The sequence below is a fragment of the Cyprinus carpio genome, chromosome B8 (assembly GCF_018340385.1).
Source record: "Cyprinus carpio isolate SPL01 chromosome B8, ASM1834038v1, whole genome shotgun sequence".
Classification (NCBI taxonomy): domain Eukaryota; kingdom Metazoa; phylum Chordata; class Actinopteri; order Cypriniformes; family Cyprinidae; genus Cyprinus; species Cyprinus carpio.
In genome coordinates this window covers 15054962-15072922 of record NC_056604.1, presented here as the reverse complement: position 1 = coordinate 15072922, position 17961 = coordinate 15054962, and the positions used below count along the sequence as shown (strand labels likewise).

General features: G+C 34.6%; 1 protein-coding gene and 1 pseudogene across 1 annotated transcript in view; one reads left to right on the top strand and one right to left on the bottom strand.

Annotated features, from left to right (window-relative positions):
* Window positions 1-361: 361 nt before the first annotated feature.
* Window positions 362-13782, bottom strand: LOC109109369 (annotated as a pseudogene).
* LOC109061423 (dedicator of cytokinesis protein 8-like) overlaps window positions 13645-17961 on the top strand; it is a 48561-nt gene continuing 44244 nt past the window's right edge. The window contains 1 exon segment of the mRNA XM_042729918.1: window positions 13645-13784. Coding sequence (XP_042585852.1) covers window positions 13732-13784 — 53 coding nt within the window. The 5' untranslated portion in view covers window positions 13645-13731.

Sequence of the window (17961 nt, the reverse complement as noted above, 5' to 3'; positions counted from 1 at the left end):
AAAATTGTTAAAATTACATTTATTTTCATACTAAATACAAAATTATTGTTTTAATATATAGGCCTACCACATATTATAGCCACATACATTAGTGAAGTGATAGATTATTGCAATATGTGAACATTTATGCATATGGAAGACACTTCAAAATTTGTTTCTCACAGACTATACACATACTTTCATAACATCTTTTGCTCTTAGTTATTATAATTTATGTTCCACTACAGACACTCAACACTCAAAAAGTACATTCTGTCAACCAATTATTGCAATGTATTATCACCTTGTCACAAAAAGTGTTAAGTGGGTGCTTGTAATAATGATTCTCACACTGAAAAAAAGACAAAATTTTACACGTTTGAAGAGTAAGCTGAGTAACTCAAGACTACATTTATTTCACTGGTTACTGCTATTTTACACTTTACACTGTGAAAAAGTCGATGTAAAATGATTAGTAATTAATCACCCAAATGAATTGTTTAAATAATGACATACTCTTAAAATAAAGACTATAGGTTTTTCCATTGTGTCCAAAATATAACGCATTTCCAGATACATATTTGGAGAAAACGGTAATGGAAACGTAAAATAAATTACATTTTAAGACATTTCAGTTAATATCAGTTTTACTGGTTTGAAATGTGGCGTACAAGGATTTTTAGTACAGTGTTCTACATGTTTAGGAGAAATTAGTGTCAGATTTGAACACTTTTTCTATTCAAAACATTATGGAGCATGATAAGCACCTATTAAGCTGTTGCAGGATTTGCAAACTCTTTTAAAACTGTGGGTTGCAAACAAAAACAGCTGTTTTTTCCAGTGATTTCACAAATGTCTTATGAGATGAGATTGTTGGTGTTGTATGGTTTGTATACGTGGCCTGGCAGACTGTACAGTCAGATATCATCTACTCCACGCAGTCTTTATTTAACATGGCTGAAATAAACTCTTTCTTCAGAATCTCGCCATCAAGGTTCCGACCTGAAGTAAGAAGACAGTGAACGGTAAATTATTTATGAAATAATTCTTTAATGTAATAAAACGATGATGTTTTAAAAAAAGCTTTTAACAGGAAATTTGGCATTTGATAAAGAGTTTTATATACGTATTGTATGTTAAAATCGGAATATTTGATCTTACCTATGAAGACGAGTCGGTTGATTCTTGGCTCCTGATCTGCCCAGAACTCTGGAGTCTCATCCAGCTCATAAAGCTCATGGACACCCTGCAACATCACCTTCTTTTGTTTCTGCTGGATGGAGACGATCCCCTGCCACAACACACAACAATCATTTACACAGAGAACAGATTGGATGAATATTAGAATGCTTGTACAGGATATACGGTTGATATAAAAGGCAATATAACCTCACAGAAGTCATGATTTTCTGTGGCTGACATAACATACAGTATGGAGAATGAATATATGGATGACCGTATCCTCACCTTTAACCGGATAACTGCCATTGGCAAGCCAGCTTTGTTCTTTAATGTCTTCTCCCATAGGAGATTCTACAAAAAATGTTACATTTTGTAAAGATGTTGTTCTGGGTAGAAATATTTTATTTACATGCTTCCTTAAGCTACATCTGTACCTGAATGAATATATTTAATAGGTCTTCTGACAAACTGCCAGGAACTTCAAATGTTATAGTCAGCATACTCTGAAATAAAACAAATACATAACGGAAACATTAAATACTTGCCAATGAACAAAAATAAAGGGAGCATCTCAAATGTCTCCAAACAGGTCAAGTCACATTACAAATGTACATTAGCTTTCAAAAGTAAGAGTTTTTGAAGGAAGTCTCTTAATGCTCACCAAGGCTGCATTTATTTGTTCAAAATTAAATAAAAACAGCAATATTGTGAAATATCATTGCAATTAAAATCTAAATTACTCCTATGCAAAGCTGAGTTTTCAGTAGCCATTATTCCAGTTTTCAACGGCACACGATCCTTCAGAAAGCGTTCTCATATGTTGAGTTAGTTCTCAAGACACATTTCTTAATATAATCATCAACGTCGTGCTGTGAAACGTTTTTTTCAGTATTCTTTGAGGAATAGAACTTTCATAAGACCAGCATTTACATGAATTATTTTTTTTTGTAACATTATAAGTGTCTTTACTGTCACTTTTGATCAATTTAATGTATGGGATTTTCCTCACTTCTGTTTGTACTGTACACAAAAACATTTCTAATAATACCTCTATCTTTAAAGGTGTCAGTATGACACTTGAATAAATTTCCCCTCACTGTTAAATACTTGTACTACTTTAGCACCCATTCTGTTGTACTTCTCGGGGTGTTACATGGGCCCTTTACAGATATTTAAACCATTGTTTGTCTGTGTTAAAAGTTACACACTTCCTTTTTCCCTTTGGAATAACAAGAGAAAACGGCTCTCATTTACATGAAAAGAGCAGTGAGGCTTGGCTCTGAAGGGGGAGGGTGGAACAGACTGGGTGGATGCGGGAAAGTGACCCATCTAATGATAAGAGCACCTATGGAGAGTTTGCTTCAAGGATAGAAGGAAATTGACAACATTTAACATTTATTGTGAACCTTGTGGTTCTAACAAACTCTGAGAGGAACCTTCTGGGAAAAGATACTGGGACTTTTTTTTTTTTTACACCTCAGAAGTAAAAAAACACTCAATTCACCAATTCAAAATATCATAAAAGATTCATCTTCACCTTGTCGAGATGTGGTTGGCTTGTTTTCACCAGCTGCAGCTTTTCAGCTAACCTGCAGAACACAGGATTCCAAGACATTTAAATGTGAAACAAGCGCACTGATTGATGTCAAACAACATCCTCTTACATACCCAAATGTATCAGACAGATGTACAGTCTTAGCTAAAACCTTTCAAAGGGTTTGACTACACTGACAGCCCCTAATCCTGGTGCTGGTGTGATGCAGAGGAGCTTTTGGGTTTAGTAAGAGTAAGATTGAGCTTAATACAGAAAGAAAGAAGAAGAAAGCGTGTGAGCGGGCTCTGACCCCTCGGGGAGGGCAAACGTAGCTCTGCGGATTATTCGTCGGGCTGTGAGTACCACACAGCAGACCAGAGGGGGGTCATCCCAGACAAGCAGCCTGTGCTCAGGGGGGCCGATGGGCCACAGTCGGGGCTGAAAGACGTTCTGTGTGGAAGTGCTTCTGTACCTTTACTGCAGACACTGCTATAATCCTCTGCAGCTGGGCTGATCTATTCACATGTACTCGGTCTCACTGTAATTACTCTTAAAAAGGGTGTTTCATTTTTTGTTTTTGTGTAAGTCATCAACATTAGCATGAGCTAATGGAGTGTTTGATCCTCATCGGATACACAAAATCCTCTGGAAAAATCCTGGTGAACAGAATCGCTGCTATGACTAAGTAAGAAGCAAGTAGCGTAATTCTTGAAAGTATTCTTCAAAAACACTTACCTTACACCATCGCTGATATCAAACGAATGAATCTAATACTTGAGACAGGTCAACCCTATAAGGAAGAAAAATGCACTTAATTTGTATGTATAAATAAATACTTAGTCTGTCTTTGATGTTATTTATAGATGATAGAGGATAAAGAGTGTTTTAAAAATGATAAGGCCCTAAAAACCGTTTTTTATAGGTCAATTTCTAAAACTGATGGAACACACACTACTGTTCAAAAGTTTGGGGTGAGTAAGATTTTTTTCTTTTGAGAGGCATTATTACTTTTATTAAGCAAGGATGCATTAAATTGATCAAAAGTGAAAGTTTACATCAAATATGCAGCCTTGATGAGCCTACGAGACTTCTTTCCCCAAAAAAAAAAAAAAAGATACTGACCCCAAACTTTTAAATGCTAAGATTGCAGGTCTTTATCAGATTGCAGCTCTTGATTAATATTTAAGTGCTTTAAAATGTCTTGGCAGAGATTTGTTGAATGTGGGGTCAGCTTTATGTAAAGGCAAGGTTGAAAGAGCTTCAAAATATGGTACAATATGCACACATTTTTTACTGTAGATTACAAAGTACATGTTTAGTATTGGTGGTTTCTGCATATTTTCTCACCTGGATTTTTGTGTCTCCAAAATCTTCACAAGCCCATTTATTGATCTATGAAGAAGAGGACAGAGCACATACCATAAAACAAACTCAAAGACATCTATCCAATTACTATTATAACTAGATTTTACATTTTCTGACGTGAATGTAAAAAGCGCAAGGTCTTTATTACAATACTAGGGTGTGATGGTTGGTTGCTAGGACATTGCTATGTGGTTGCCAAGGTTTACTGAATGTTTTTAATGTGTTGCTATGTGGTTAACAGGGTGCTCTGAGTTCTGGCTGCTATGATATTCTGGTACCTAGATATGACTCCGGTACCTCTGTAAAAGCAAGTTATTGTTTTTTTATTTCTTTCCCAGGAATCATAAGAAAACTGCTTATGTGATAGTACACAGAAAAGTTTAATCCTTTGTGTTAGGGGTTCAAATCTTTAAAAGTATGAGCAATATGCTCAAGCAAGCACCATTTATAATGAATAAAAATTTCCATGTCTTCATCACAACATATTTTGAGACAGACACCAAAATCCATTGAATAACTAGGGATGCCCTGTATAATGGCATTATACTTTTGCTGGTATGATCATTCCTCAAAAGTTAATTTTTAACACTAATTTACTTTAATAACATTGTTAAATGTAACTTTTAGCAAATGAAAATCCATTGTTCATCGTATACATTATAATGTTGTAATGTCTAAATTCAGTGAAGCATTTGAAACAGTTAATTATAGTTTTTGGTGTTTTATTTCTAATCTATTTAAACACAATTGTTTAGAACTTTAATAAGAAATGTACTGGGGCCAGTTGCATATTTTATTTTTAATATGTTTTGTAATGGTTGTTTTTGAATTTATTGTTTGATGTACTGGGGGCTGTTTGTAGCAGCTAACCAAAGGCTTATAAGTCTGGATTCAACTTAGAATAATCTACATTTTTATGTAACTGAATAAAAAAAAATGATGCCCAGTCTTAAAGAAGAAATTATGTGACTTGGCTATGGGCCAAAACAAAACAAAATAATTAAGAAATCAATAAATAGATTTAACACACATCATTTAATAACACTTTTAAATGTATTTTTGTTTTTAAGCATATGTCAGAATGAACTTCCAATTTTTATAGAATACAATGTAATGTTTTTTTATTTAATTCAAAAATATAACAGTACAAAAATGTTAATATCGTCCATATATTGCTTAAATCATTATCAGCCAGAATTTTAATATCAGTCCATCCCTAATAAGAACATATAAGAATATAAAGGTCTATGGTTCTCACCTCACTGTATCTCTGAGCTCCACCAGCTCACTGTCATTCACTAGATCAGTTTTATTGATAATGGTCAGATCAGCAAGAGCTATCTGCCTAAAAACAGAGAGCAGAATTCAGTACAATTCACATTCACCTGATAAATGCTTCCCATCTTCCCTAACTGTGTATGCAACAAAGGCTGACGACACCTCAGAGAGTCGCATATGGATTATTCGTCATAAATAGCAAAATCCCTTCTATGTGCATCTATAGTTGCTGTACGCAAGTATGTGTGATTACAGTCCTACAATACATCAATAGAACGATACAGTACGAGAACAACTCATCCCATTCTCTCGCTCTTTTGTCACTTTCTTTATTGCTCAGTGTTCAGTGTCCCACTTTCCCTTTGTAACTAAATGTGTGTGTGTTTTTTTTGTTTGTTTGTGTTTTTTGTGTGTGTTTGAGTGTGTAAACACTCTTTGTTGTGTTTCATCCATCCCCCTGCCTGTTGTCGGGTCGTGTGTGGGTGGCATGGTTTGTGGCATACTGCGTGGTAGGAAAACATAAACAGAGAGCAGAAGTGGTTTTTATGACTTCTGACACTTGTGAGCATTTCAACATGCCTCCGGAACCCCAACAAAAACACCCCAACCGCAGCAGGAGCTGGGCTGGAATCGGATATGTTTGCACACAAACATTAGAGCCAGCTGTCATGTTTAATAGAGATAACAGTCATGAATAGAATTTTAAAAGACCACACAAGAGGTGCTCATACAAATCTTGGTTATTGGACGATTTGACCTTTTTTGATTCTTGTAGTACATCTTGATAATGATGAAGATTGTAACTGTTTTTTGTAGTTTTAATACCATATTTCTATATTAATGAATCAAATAAGATTTTACCTTGCAGCTTCATTGATAAGACCCTCTGGCTTCTCTTCTGTTAGATGCTAAGAGACAAACAGGAAATAACAATGATTAAATAACACATACTGTACAAACAAACTATTAAGACAAATCTTAATTACGAAATATATATATATATATATATATATATTATATATATATATATATATATATATATATTTATTTTTTTTGGGTGATTAATATATTATCTTCTCCATATCTGTTTTTAGCTTTATTGGGTGAATGATGAATAAATAAATAAATAAATAAATAAATAAATAAATATAACACGGTTAAATGTAATCTTTAACTAATTTTAAAATGAATATAATTTTTTCACAGTGTACATTATAACATTATAATGTTGTGATATCTAATTTTACTTCTAGCATTTAAAACAATTTTAGTTTACAGTGTTTTATGTTTAATTAAATGTAAACATTTTAATTAATTAAAATAGCGTGGAATTTTAATGTAAAAAATATATTGGTTATCACAATAAAAAAAATATATATATATTTTATATATTAAAATATATTTTATATATAATTATTTTAGATAAAAATAATTATCAAAAATGGTTTCAGTGTTTAATTTAAAATGTATTTCCAAAAAATAGTATTGAATTTGAATAGAAAAACAAATATTATTATTGGCATATTTTTAATGGTCAAAACAATGGAAAAACAAAACTGGTACATCACTATTATATTTATCATCTTAAATATAAAAGTACAAACACAAATGCTTTGTTACATCTTCAAATAAAGCAACAAAGCTTGATGTACTTTCATGCTTAAGACTTCTAATCATGGCACTGAGTGGTTTATTGCTTTAACAATGTAAAATATATGCTATGCCATTTTGCCAAAGTGCAGTAAATAAATAACTTTATATATAATATTGACCAGAACAAATAATTCTACAGACAATATAGGTAAAATCACTTATTAGACTAAGAGTATGCTGTTGATAGTTGCAAGGCAATACAGCAAGCCAAAGTGACACACAATTGATATTCAGTCACAGGAGTGTGTGCATATTAGCTATTTTTTGGTAGCTTTGAATGTGGCTTATCCAACCAGAATTTAGAGTCTGGACTTTATCATTTATAAGATCTAATAGAACGATAAGAACATTTCATGTCTCATTAGCTTCTGTATACTTCTGCACTTCTGTTCCGTCCAAATTTCTTCCCGAAAATACATCTTTAACATCACTGCAGATGAGCAAACTGACAACTTTGCGATTACAAGATGCAAACTCGCTGAAAGAAATCCAATTTCCAGGATATTACAACTTCTGAACAGTTTGCTTATTGAAAACAATCCCATTTATTTTCTTGTGCGTGTTGCTAGTCATTTCTGCTGACTGGGAGGAGGCATTTCTCATTGTCTATGTTCAATATGTAATAACATTGAGCTCTGGGAGTGAGACAAGCCTCATCATCTGTCTGCACAAATTTCAAACCACCCGAAGTCTCTCTTGTATGGATGAATATATCAGATGACAATGAAAGAGCAGGACAAAGTCTGACAGGCCCATTAGAGTGATTTGCCTTGATATCCATTATTTCTTCAGTTTCTATCAAGCCCTCCCTGTCTTCACATCAACAGGCGCTCACAGAACCCCAGAGGGCCGCAGTGCCGAGAGGTGCCACCTCTGCAATAAAAAGACTGACTTGCCAAGACTGACACCACTAAATTGCAGCCTATTATCCAGGTGTCAGTACCCCTTGTCCTGCTCCCAGCCTGACGTGTGAAGAGGAAAAGCAAGGGGGGAGATACTTCAGTAGGACACGCAATACTTAAAATAAAATAATTTTCTGTTAAGACCAAGTAAAATGTAATGCCTTCAATACCATGGACCCAACTTTGTGTTTGATTACTGTTTTTTCCATGTAAAGCATTATATATAACAATACGTCTTTAATCAATTCATGGCCAACACACTTAACTCTATGATTTACAACACAAAATACATTTTAAATATTGAAGCATTATAATATCAATATATTTAAACTGTATTTTTCTATTAAATGTTGTATAATTTATTATGGCTATCAGGATCATTGATGCGTTTACTTTTATATTTTTATTTTTTTACTTATTTATATTTTTGATTTTTTGATTTTTAATTTTCATTTTATTTTTATATTTATTTTTTGTTATTTTTATTTTTATTTTTTTTTTTAAATGGCTCACTTATGTTTATTAAAATATAATTTATGAAAATGTTGAATATTTATACATTATTATTTACAAAATAAATAAAAAAAAATCCATTCTGTTTCTATTTGGTGCTTTTTTTTTGTGTGTGCCTCAATTAAATTCCTGTACTGGAAAAAAATAAAAAAATTAACTTCAAAATATTAGTTTCCATAAGTTATTTAGTCTTTGGTTTGACAGAATGGAGCAGCAACTTACCTGCATCCCATATTTAGCATCTATAACTGTGACAATACCTATGTAGGAGATGAGGACACTGTATTATATTAACAAGTAACTATCAAAACTTCATTTGAGGCAGCATTTATTAGTTTAGGTACTTACCGTCCAGATAGACATCACTCCCTAATTCTGCATCAACCCAAAACATGGAAGCAACAGCTCCTGGTTTGGAAAACATGTAGAAACCATTTGTACAAAATCACACATACACATATAGAAACTAAATAATTACTTCTCATTTTACTGTAAATATACAAATGGAAAAACACTTCATTTAATTACCACTGGAATAAAAAAATATATTTTTAAATATAAATTACATAGTTTCACGGCACTCAACACTGGAAGGTTTGGCAAAAAAATAATTTGATTATATTCTATGCTTCATTGTAGCATTTTTTTAGGTTTTGCAGTGTTTATCAAGTTACTGGACACTTTTTGCCTTAAAACTCTGGTAAAACTGCTTAACCGGGTTATGGGTGTAGGTATGTGTTTTAAAAATGCATAACTACATTTTATGGGTGGCTTAAAATTTTTCAGTTACAAGGTACATTTTGTTTGTTTCCATGCTTCCCAACTTTTCTTGTAAAAGTTATTTCACAGTTTCTTGTTACAATTTGAGGCCATCTTGTTCAAATAATGGAGTTTTGTCAAACTGTCAGGGTAGAATAAGAAAGCATGATAAATATTTGACAGAAGTGTAATGAAGGCAATGTTCTTGAAAGACATCAGATTCATAACGCATTCAGCCCACAAGCATCTTCTGAAGAAGGGGAGGCGCTTATCCCCCTGAGTCCCCTAGGACTGACAGGCCTGTCTCAGCCAATGACAGTGAAGAGGGGCTTGTGTCTGATCTCTGAGGGTCCTGCACGGCACTGGCCCTTGACACCTGTCACTCACATACACAGACTGGCTGCAGAGATGCTGCTGACCCTTCCAGCCTTTCCACTGATCTCTGTTTCACTCTCTATTGCTTTACAGTGCTTTTTGCTATGTAGGGGGGAAAATCCTTCTTCACAAAGATGTCTAAACTGTCTGCAATGTAATAAAAAAAAAAACCTTTTAATCTTAAATTGCGTTAATGGAAAAGTTCACCCAAAAAGCCGTCAAACATGTAAACGAGTTTGTTTCTTCAGTGGAACAGATTTGGAGAAATTTAGAATTACCTGACGTAATCCATATGACTCCAGTCCATCAATGAATGTCTTGTGAATCAAAACGTTTAGCTTTAAACCACTGCTTGTGGCCAAAATATCAAAACTGGTTTGGAATGTTTTCACTCATAAACGTTGCTTGATCTGCGCATATTTCTCTCCTGATTCAGACAAGACTTTTCACTGGACAAAGCAATATTATGGATAGAGGACTCTTATAAACAGACAGCTTTTCACTTCACAAGATGTTAACCGATGGACTGGAATTGTGTGGATCGTGATGTTTTTATCAGCTGTTTGGACTCTTATTATGACGGCACCCATTTACTGCAGAGAATACACTGGAGTGCATGAGATGTTTATTACAATGAAGCATCAAACTCTTCAACATCTTGGATGGCCCAAGGTTGAGTAAATGCTCTGCAAATCTTTTCTGTGAACTATTCCTTTAACAGCTAAATGCAAATGCGGACTAAAGCAAGGTGGATTGCTACTAGTAAGGAATGCTTTACAATTCAATCTAAGCCATTAAACATAGCCTAATCTAAGACTGTGTGTAAACAGGGATATACATATTTTTAGACCTCTCAGATCACAACATTTGAGAAAGATGGCCAATGGCTGCATTAGCTACCATAATAGATTTGTCAGGTTACGAAGGTGTATCTGTTGGTATACATGAAATACAGTACCTGGATCTGCCAATCCAGTCGTCTCTAGAAGGATGTAGTCAAACTTTCCTTTCTTCTCCATTAGATTTTCAATAGCTTTTAAACCATTGTCTCTGTAAAAGCAATGGGTGATAATGTATTATCGGACATAATTCAATATATGCAAGTATACACTAGTTTGGGATTGGTAAGAAGTCTCTTATGCTCACCAAGGCTGCATTTATTTGATCATAAATATAGTAAAACTACAACATTGTGAAATACTGTTACAATTTAAAATAGTGGTCTGCTTTATGAATACATTTTAAAAATGCTATTTATATCTGTAATGCCAAAGCTGAATTTTCAGCATCATTACTCCAAGTCTTCAGTGTCACGTGATCCTTCAGAAATCATTTTAATATGCTGATTTAATGCTAAAGAAATATTTCCTATTATTATCAAGTCAACAGTTATCTTTTTTTCAGGATTCTTTGATTAAAAAAGCTAACATTTATTTGAAATATAAATCTTTTGTAACATTTAAAAGTCGTTATAGGAAAATGGATTATTTTTATTCAATATTATTATCAATTTAATGTTAAAGTATGATTTTCTTTTCAATTTTTTGAACGATGGTGCACGTGTTAATTATTTATCACACAACAGTAGTTGTAATGTTTTTGATAATGCCATATAAATAATCAATAATTAGAAACAATTAAATGAATTAAACAAGGACAACAGTTATTAATCACTGGAATGTAACGGCAATCAGAAATAGTGGGTTTCCATATAAGCCATCTTAAAAAGTCCAAAAATAGTTCTGCAATCCAGATAGAACTGTATTTATTCTTCATACTACTTCAAACTACACCACACACATTCATATACTTTATAGTTTTGTCCTAGTATTGAGTACCAGTATGAACAACCGTACTTCACAGAGCAGCACAGGCAGCCGTTCCTCAGCTCCAGCCACTCCTCATACAGCTCTCCTGCCTGACTGACAGCTAGAGACTTCTCCAGAGCACTGCCTGCAGAACAACACAGCACAGCTTCAACCTCTCAGTCGTAGCTCAGTATTACAATGTCCTGTCCACTTTTGACCAAAATCTTCATGAATATGATTCAAATTACAAAAAAAATGTGGTAAATTTGAATGGTATAATTATGAAACATCAGAAGAGATAACCATGTTAAAGAGACCAAATCACAAAGAAAATGCAGGTATTCCATAAACAATAAGGTTCTACTATATTGCAGTGATTATGAAAATATAGGGCATGATTTGCTGCCCTCTCCTGGTCATAACATCACGAAATCCTCAGGGGCTGTCATAAAAAAAAGGAATCTAGGAATACAAACTAGACTAGGGGTCTGATTGCTTATTTGCTTGCTTACCTTCACCAAATTCATTAAGAATGACAGCTATTCGTTTATTATGTTGCTCTGTTAATATGTAGTTCAAAAGTGTTGTCTTTCCAGCACCTGTATTTGGAAAAGAGAGAAATAAAGCTATTGGTATACAGTAACACATTTCTGCATTATTGTATAACAGAGTATATTTTATTTTATTTATTTAGCTTTCATAAGCATGATTTATGGTCTACATGAATCATATTTATGAAAGCAAATATTTTTTTCATAAATGTTTTTTTTTCTCTCTATGCTGACCCAAGTATCCGGTGATGATGGTGACCGGTATCTGAACTGTGGGTCCGGTTTGCTTCTCCTTGATGGGAACTAACTCCGGACATTCATCTTCTTCCTCCATTACTGAGATCTCCTGAACTAATGAGAGCTTATAAACACATAAACAGGAATTCAGAGAGGTTTATATACATATGGCATGATAAGACAGGATATTCATTCTTTAGTGTTAATATTACTCTGCGTAGGGGCATCTCACTCACAGGAGGTCGAATATAAATCTGATATATATTATATTTCACCGTGTTTGACAGATATGAGCTGTTAATATAAGACACACACATGTGCTGTCAATGGCTGTCAATACAGAGCGGTTTGGCACTGCTACTACCTACAAGCGCCATGCATTACAATAGAAGCGAATACACACAAATAAAACACGACTTACACTTTGCGAAATACGAGCTCTTAGATGAAGTACTACTTTAAAACATAAGCTGCAGAGTAAGTTCTGTCGTCTTGTTTGCAATAAAAGAGCAACACTTCATTGAGCGATGCGCTCGTGTGTATGTAATCACGGTCCGAGCTGAGCTTCGGCTTGAACTACAGTTCCGAGTTAAAAACGGAACGAGAGTTACGTGCATGATGTGAAAGGTGTTTAAACCTGCTGTGTTTAGCATTTCACGCTGTAGTTAATAACTTAATATACAAATAAATAAATAAATAAATAAATAAAAGAAAGCATAGAGCTAAATATGGTGACAATTATAAAAAGTATGCCCCGATTTATATAGACTAGAACACCTGTTAGCAAATGATTCACTTACCAAACACTTTATATGCACAAACTAAGAACACACAGTATTTTTCTTTAATAAATAGAAAATATAACGTTAATTTATAGAGAAATCATTTACTTTTTATATTTTATATTTGGGTACATTTGGACTAAACAGAAGTATTAAAAATAATTTAAAACCGACAAAAGCACGATATTAAAATTTTATGAAACACAGCTCATAAAATGAAAATAGACCGTATAAAAATGAATTCAAAATATTAATAAATCATTAAAAATTGCTGTAACAATATATAATAAATAATACTAAAATGAGTATTTGAGCGCAATTCATGGCCGACAGGAGTCGCAGCTGTCCTATTTCACATCTCTGACCAGATTTCATTTAATTCAGCAACTTGACCAAGTGTAAAAACCAGTTTATCCACCAGATACCACAATAACAACATAAACATATTTTTTCAATAATATTTTATCAAACATATTTTGTCGATAAAACGATATCCAGGCTTGTTATTTATTCACATCCTAACGTAAACCAGTATTTTTTGTTTATAATGTACTTCTCTCTGCCGTCACCCTAAGTAAACCCACCCTTAATCTTCTTCACAAAATTCTCTCTCTCTCTCTCACTCTCTCTCTCTCTCTCTCTCTCTCTCTCTCTCTCGTGTAAACCCGCTCTGTTTGGGTTGAAGTTAAAATGCGGAAGTTTCCGCCCAGCAAAGCCACTGATACCGCGAAGATGAGGCTTGTGATGCCATCAGCGATCATCCCCGCACCGTGCTGCCCTCCGCGGCTCTGCGTGGACTGAGATCAGACTCGCATGGCTTCTCTGCCAGCGTCAGAGCGGAGAGCATTCGCTCTCAAAATCAACAGGTAATGTTCATTTCCTTTGGCTTGACCTCATAGCCCGTGCACTGACAGATCCCAGGAAAGCTGAGCTGAATTTTGGAGCTGTCTGTCTGTCTGTCTGTCTGTCCGCTGTCAGTGTTAAATCTACTGGGAGTTTTGGTGAATTCCGGAACAGGCAGCTACACGTTTGGAATCAGCTACAACCATGAGACTTGATAGTCTTGTGAGTCTTCTTATCAGTTATGGCTAGTATGTGATATAACAGCTCATTTCATGAGTTATAGCAGTAATTAGAGTATTTATCAGTATATATTTTTTTTTAGTATGGAAATCTCATTTTCAAATAAGCTTTTAACAGAAGTAGCCTATTAATAGCAACCTGTCACTTTCAGTATGCAGATGGTCTACATTCAAATACATCTGTGCTGTAAAAGTTATTGAGGTCCAGAGGCATTCCACATGTATCCCTTCAGCCAAAAAGAAAGGAAGAATGATTGAAAAAATATGTCAAAGCATTTGAGTGCAATTTTCATTCATTTCCGTGTAATTCTAATTATAGATGTCCTGTCTATTTGATCATTTCCTCCACAAGCCCCCTTTGCTACTCTGGTTATGATGAGTCAGTACTGGGCCTCTGTTAGGTGTAAAGTGGTGGAAGTTTATATTGTTCCTGTTTTATCCCACAACAGGTGGGGAGGAAATGAATATACGGACATAGTGGAAGAAGGGAGTCCGGTAATAAAACAAAGGGAACAAAGTGCTCATATACAGGGTAATGATTAGTATTATGTAGGGCTGCAACTAACGATTATTTTGATAATCGATTAATCGGTCGATTATTTTTACGATTAATCGATGAATCGGTTTAGGTGATAAAACAAAGCCCATTTTTTCCCCAAGTAAATTATTAACAAGGGTCTTTATCATTCACACATAACCTTTTAGAGATTTTAACCATTTTGCATTGTCATATCATCATCAAAAACATACCTGGAGTTGTGTTTTAGTATGTGTGATTTATCCTTTGTCGAACTCTTCTGCAATCCAGACCCATACATACTCTAGCAAATTTCACAAGATTTCAAATAATGTTTTCACCATGGCAAGTCCTTAGGGCTCCTATAGTATCCCGAACAAAGCTTATAAGGAATCTTTCAGAACATATTATCATGAAGAATAAGAATAAAACAGAATTAAAATTGCAGTAAATTGCATTTTTATTATTTTTTCCTGTAAACACACAGCTTATACCTGGGAAACAGCTTTATAATGCTGTGAAAATTGTAAACAATCCTTCCAATAAAGTGCCAATGGCATGAAACTGAATGGAACTCACATTTTAAAGAAAAATTGAAAGTAAAATCCATCAGAAGGTTGTCCAGAAAAAAATTTGGACACACACAAAAAAACCTGCTGTGTGAAAAAGAGCAGTGAATACTTAGAAAAAAGTGCATTTCAAAATACATTTAAACATTAACCTCTCTCATTCAGTCATAATTAGGCTGCAAGACTGAATTATGAACTGGGTAAACGACAAAGCTTTAAATGGTAATTGTTAAAAAAGCAATGTTATCAGCTTTTACGACTAAACATTTGCAAAACAAACATTGTACTGCAGAATCTACACAAATAAAAAGTCTTTGCACACTGTGATTTTCATCGGATTTAAATATGTAGTGGTCCTTATAACAGTGCAAAATTCAAAAATGTAATAAAGCGATAAAATGTTAACAAAAACAGCTTATGCCGGAACTGACAGGAATTCGACTACCTGTGGGAAATGGAGGCAGAACACTATTCACTCATTATTTGAGAAAAAATTTGCATTGCAGTGCAAAAAAGGTCAACATGTCCAAATGTTCAGGGCTTTAACAGCTAGGTTGCTCTCTTTTTGCTCCCACACTTTTGGATGACTTCGTCCGATTATTTTTATCTTCCGCGTTTTTTTCTTTTTCTTACTCGAGCTTACTCATCACCACTGCCGCCTGCCTCACCCATCACGCTGAATGCTGCAGAGACGCTGTGCGGGAAGCACGTGACATAAAACGAGGCCAGCTATTGGCTATTCGCTGCTTCTCTGCTGTACTCGGTGGCTCATTACTGCCACACTTTGGTCACCGCAGATTTAAAATATGCACGAAATGAGCCGCTTACGGCAAATAAAAATTATTTAGCAACGAATCGATTACTAAATTAGTTGACAACTATTTTAATAATCGATTTTAATCGATTAAATCGATTAGTTGTTTCAGCTCTAGTATTATGTCTTGTGAGTTTATGTCACACAAAGGTTCTTTCATAACATAACTGTCATATGCCACACTCCATTTTCCCCCAGCAGATTGTGGGAATCATGCAGTGGAGTGTCTTTATGAATTAATAAGCTGTTTGCTTAATAGTCCCATGTGTTTAACCACTAGTTTATCTGGTGGTTGAAGAGTAAGGCTTTTTGCTTGTAATGAAGATGCTGCAGCTTTGATCCATACCAAGATGGCATGTTGCAATTTTGCATTGAATTTCAGGCTGTGTTCTGTGTACTCATGTTTTGGATGATTTTTTTTTTTTTTTTTAAATGACAAATAATCCGTCTTCAGTGGCTATACATCACTCATAGTGAGCATTTAATGGCTTTGCCAAAACTGAAAAACAGTATTTTACATGTTCAGCAGCATCTGCACGGTTGTTATTGTGCTTGATAACATTATTTGATATCCTTGCTTGTACTGATTACAAAAACATGAACAAATATGTAATGTAGCTTTCTGAAAAGTTTGTTGCTGAGATGAAAACTTTGTTGGTACTATATTAGTTGTAGTTGATATTAAAGCGATAGTTCACCCAAAAATTCAAATTCTGTCATTAATTACTCACCCTCATGTCTTGCCAAATTTGTAAGACCTTTGTTCATCTTCAGAACACAAATTAAGATATTTTTGATGAAATCCGAGAGCTTGTAAAATAGTTATATTTTCCTGTGAGATTTGGTTTTTATTATTTTTTATTATTATTTTATGGCCAATTAGTACAAATAGTTAAAATTAAATGATATTTTGTCAACATTAAACATAAACTCTAAAGATGATGTGAATTAATGAAGTGCAGTGAATTTATGCATAATGTATGACAGTATGAAAAATGGATATTCATTTTGATAGCTGCTAAAGATTACATTATTATTAGATTATTACAGATCAGTTGTGAGTTTTAGATGATGGCAAAGGTAATCTAAATGTAATGAGCTGCACAACGATATTAAAAAAAACCAGCCACACATTATGTTCTCACGCAGTGAAAAATACATTGCGGAGCAACGAGGACACTGACAAAGTGCCAACAGACAAGACAGAGCAGGTTACTCCTGGTACTCAAAGTCTCCACTTTCAAATTTAGTCTTTTTTTAAGAAATTCAAACAACAAATACCGTTTTGTGGCTCTTTATTGTGTCGTGACAGATCGCTGTTGCGCCTCAGTTCAAGCGGCAAGTGAACTGATCATTTCTTCCTAGTTATAGCATGAAATAAACATGAATGAACATCAGAAGGTATCTTGTTTCCGCGCAAAGATGTCAATACATGATCTACTCTGCTGTCTGGTTTATTTGTCGGACAAAAATGGCAGATTTCTATGATCGCTCTGATTGGCCAGTCAAACTCCCAGTGAAGGTTCAGCTGTGTCAGTACATCTCTATTTTATAGTGAGCTCCTGGTTTATGTCCGTTGTCACATTAGTATTTGTAACTATGATTAAGCAATTGTTTCACTTCCTCATTGTAAGGACACAATAGGAAATTCAGAAGGACTCACTGATGGTAAAGATAGATTATAGGCAGTACGTCTCTAAAACAAAGTCAAGCAGTAAAAAGCCCAGAGCTCATCAGCTAACAGAATGATTCCCAGATTTTCATGCAAGTGCAGCCTGACCAGCGCATCTCACTGGGGGCCGAGACTTGCTGTAGCTGCAGCTGCTGTATTGCACAAGCTGAACTCGTGCTGTCTCGTGCAGACAGCTTTGGATGGGGAAAAAACGTCAGCGCATACGCTGCAGATTTCTCTTGGCTCATGCACCACCCTCCGTGTCCCTTCTCATTTTCAGTGACCACACATTTATTTGCATGAAGGATGCATTCACACATGAAAAGTCCTCTGAGCACAGCTGTGTTTTGTACTAGAGAAGGGTGCCCTGGGGTTTTTGTTTGCTCTTT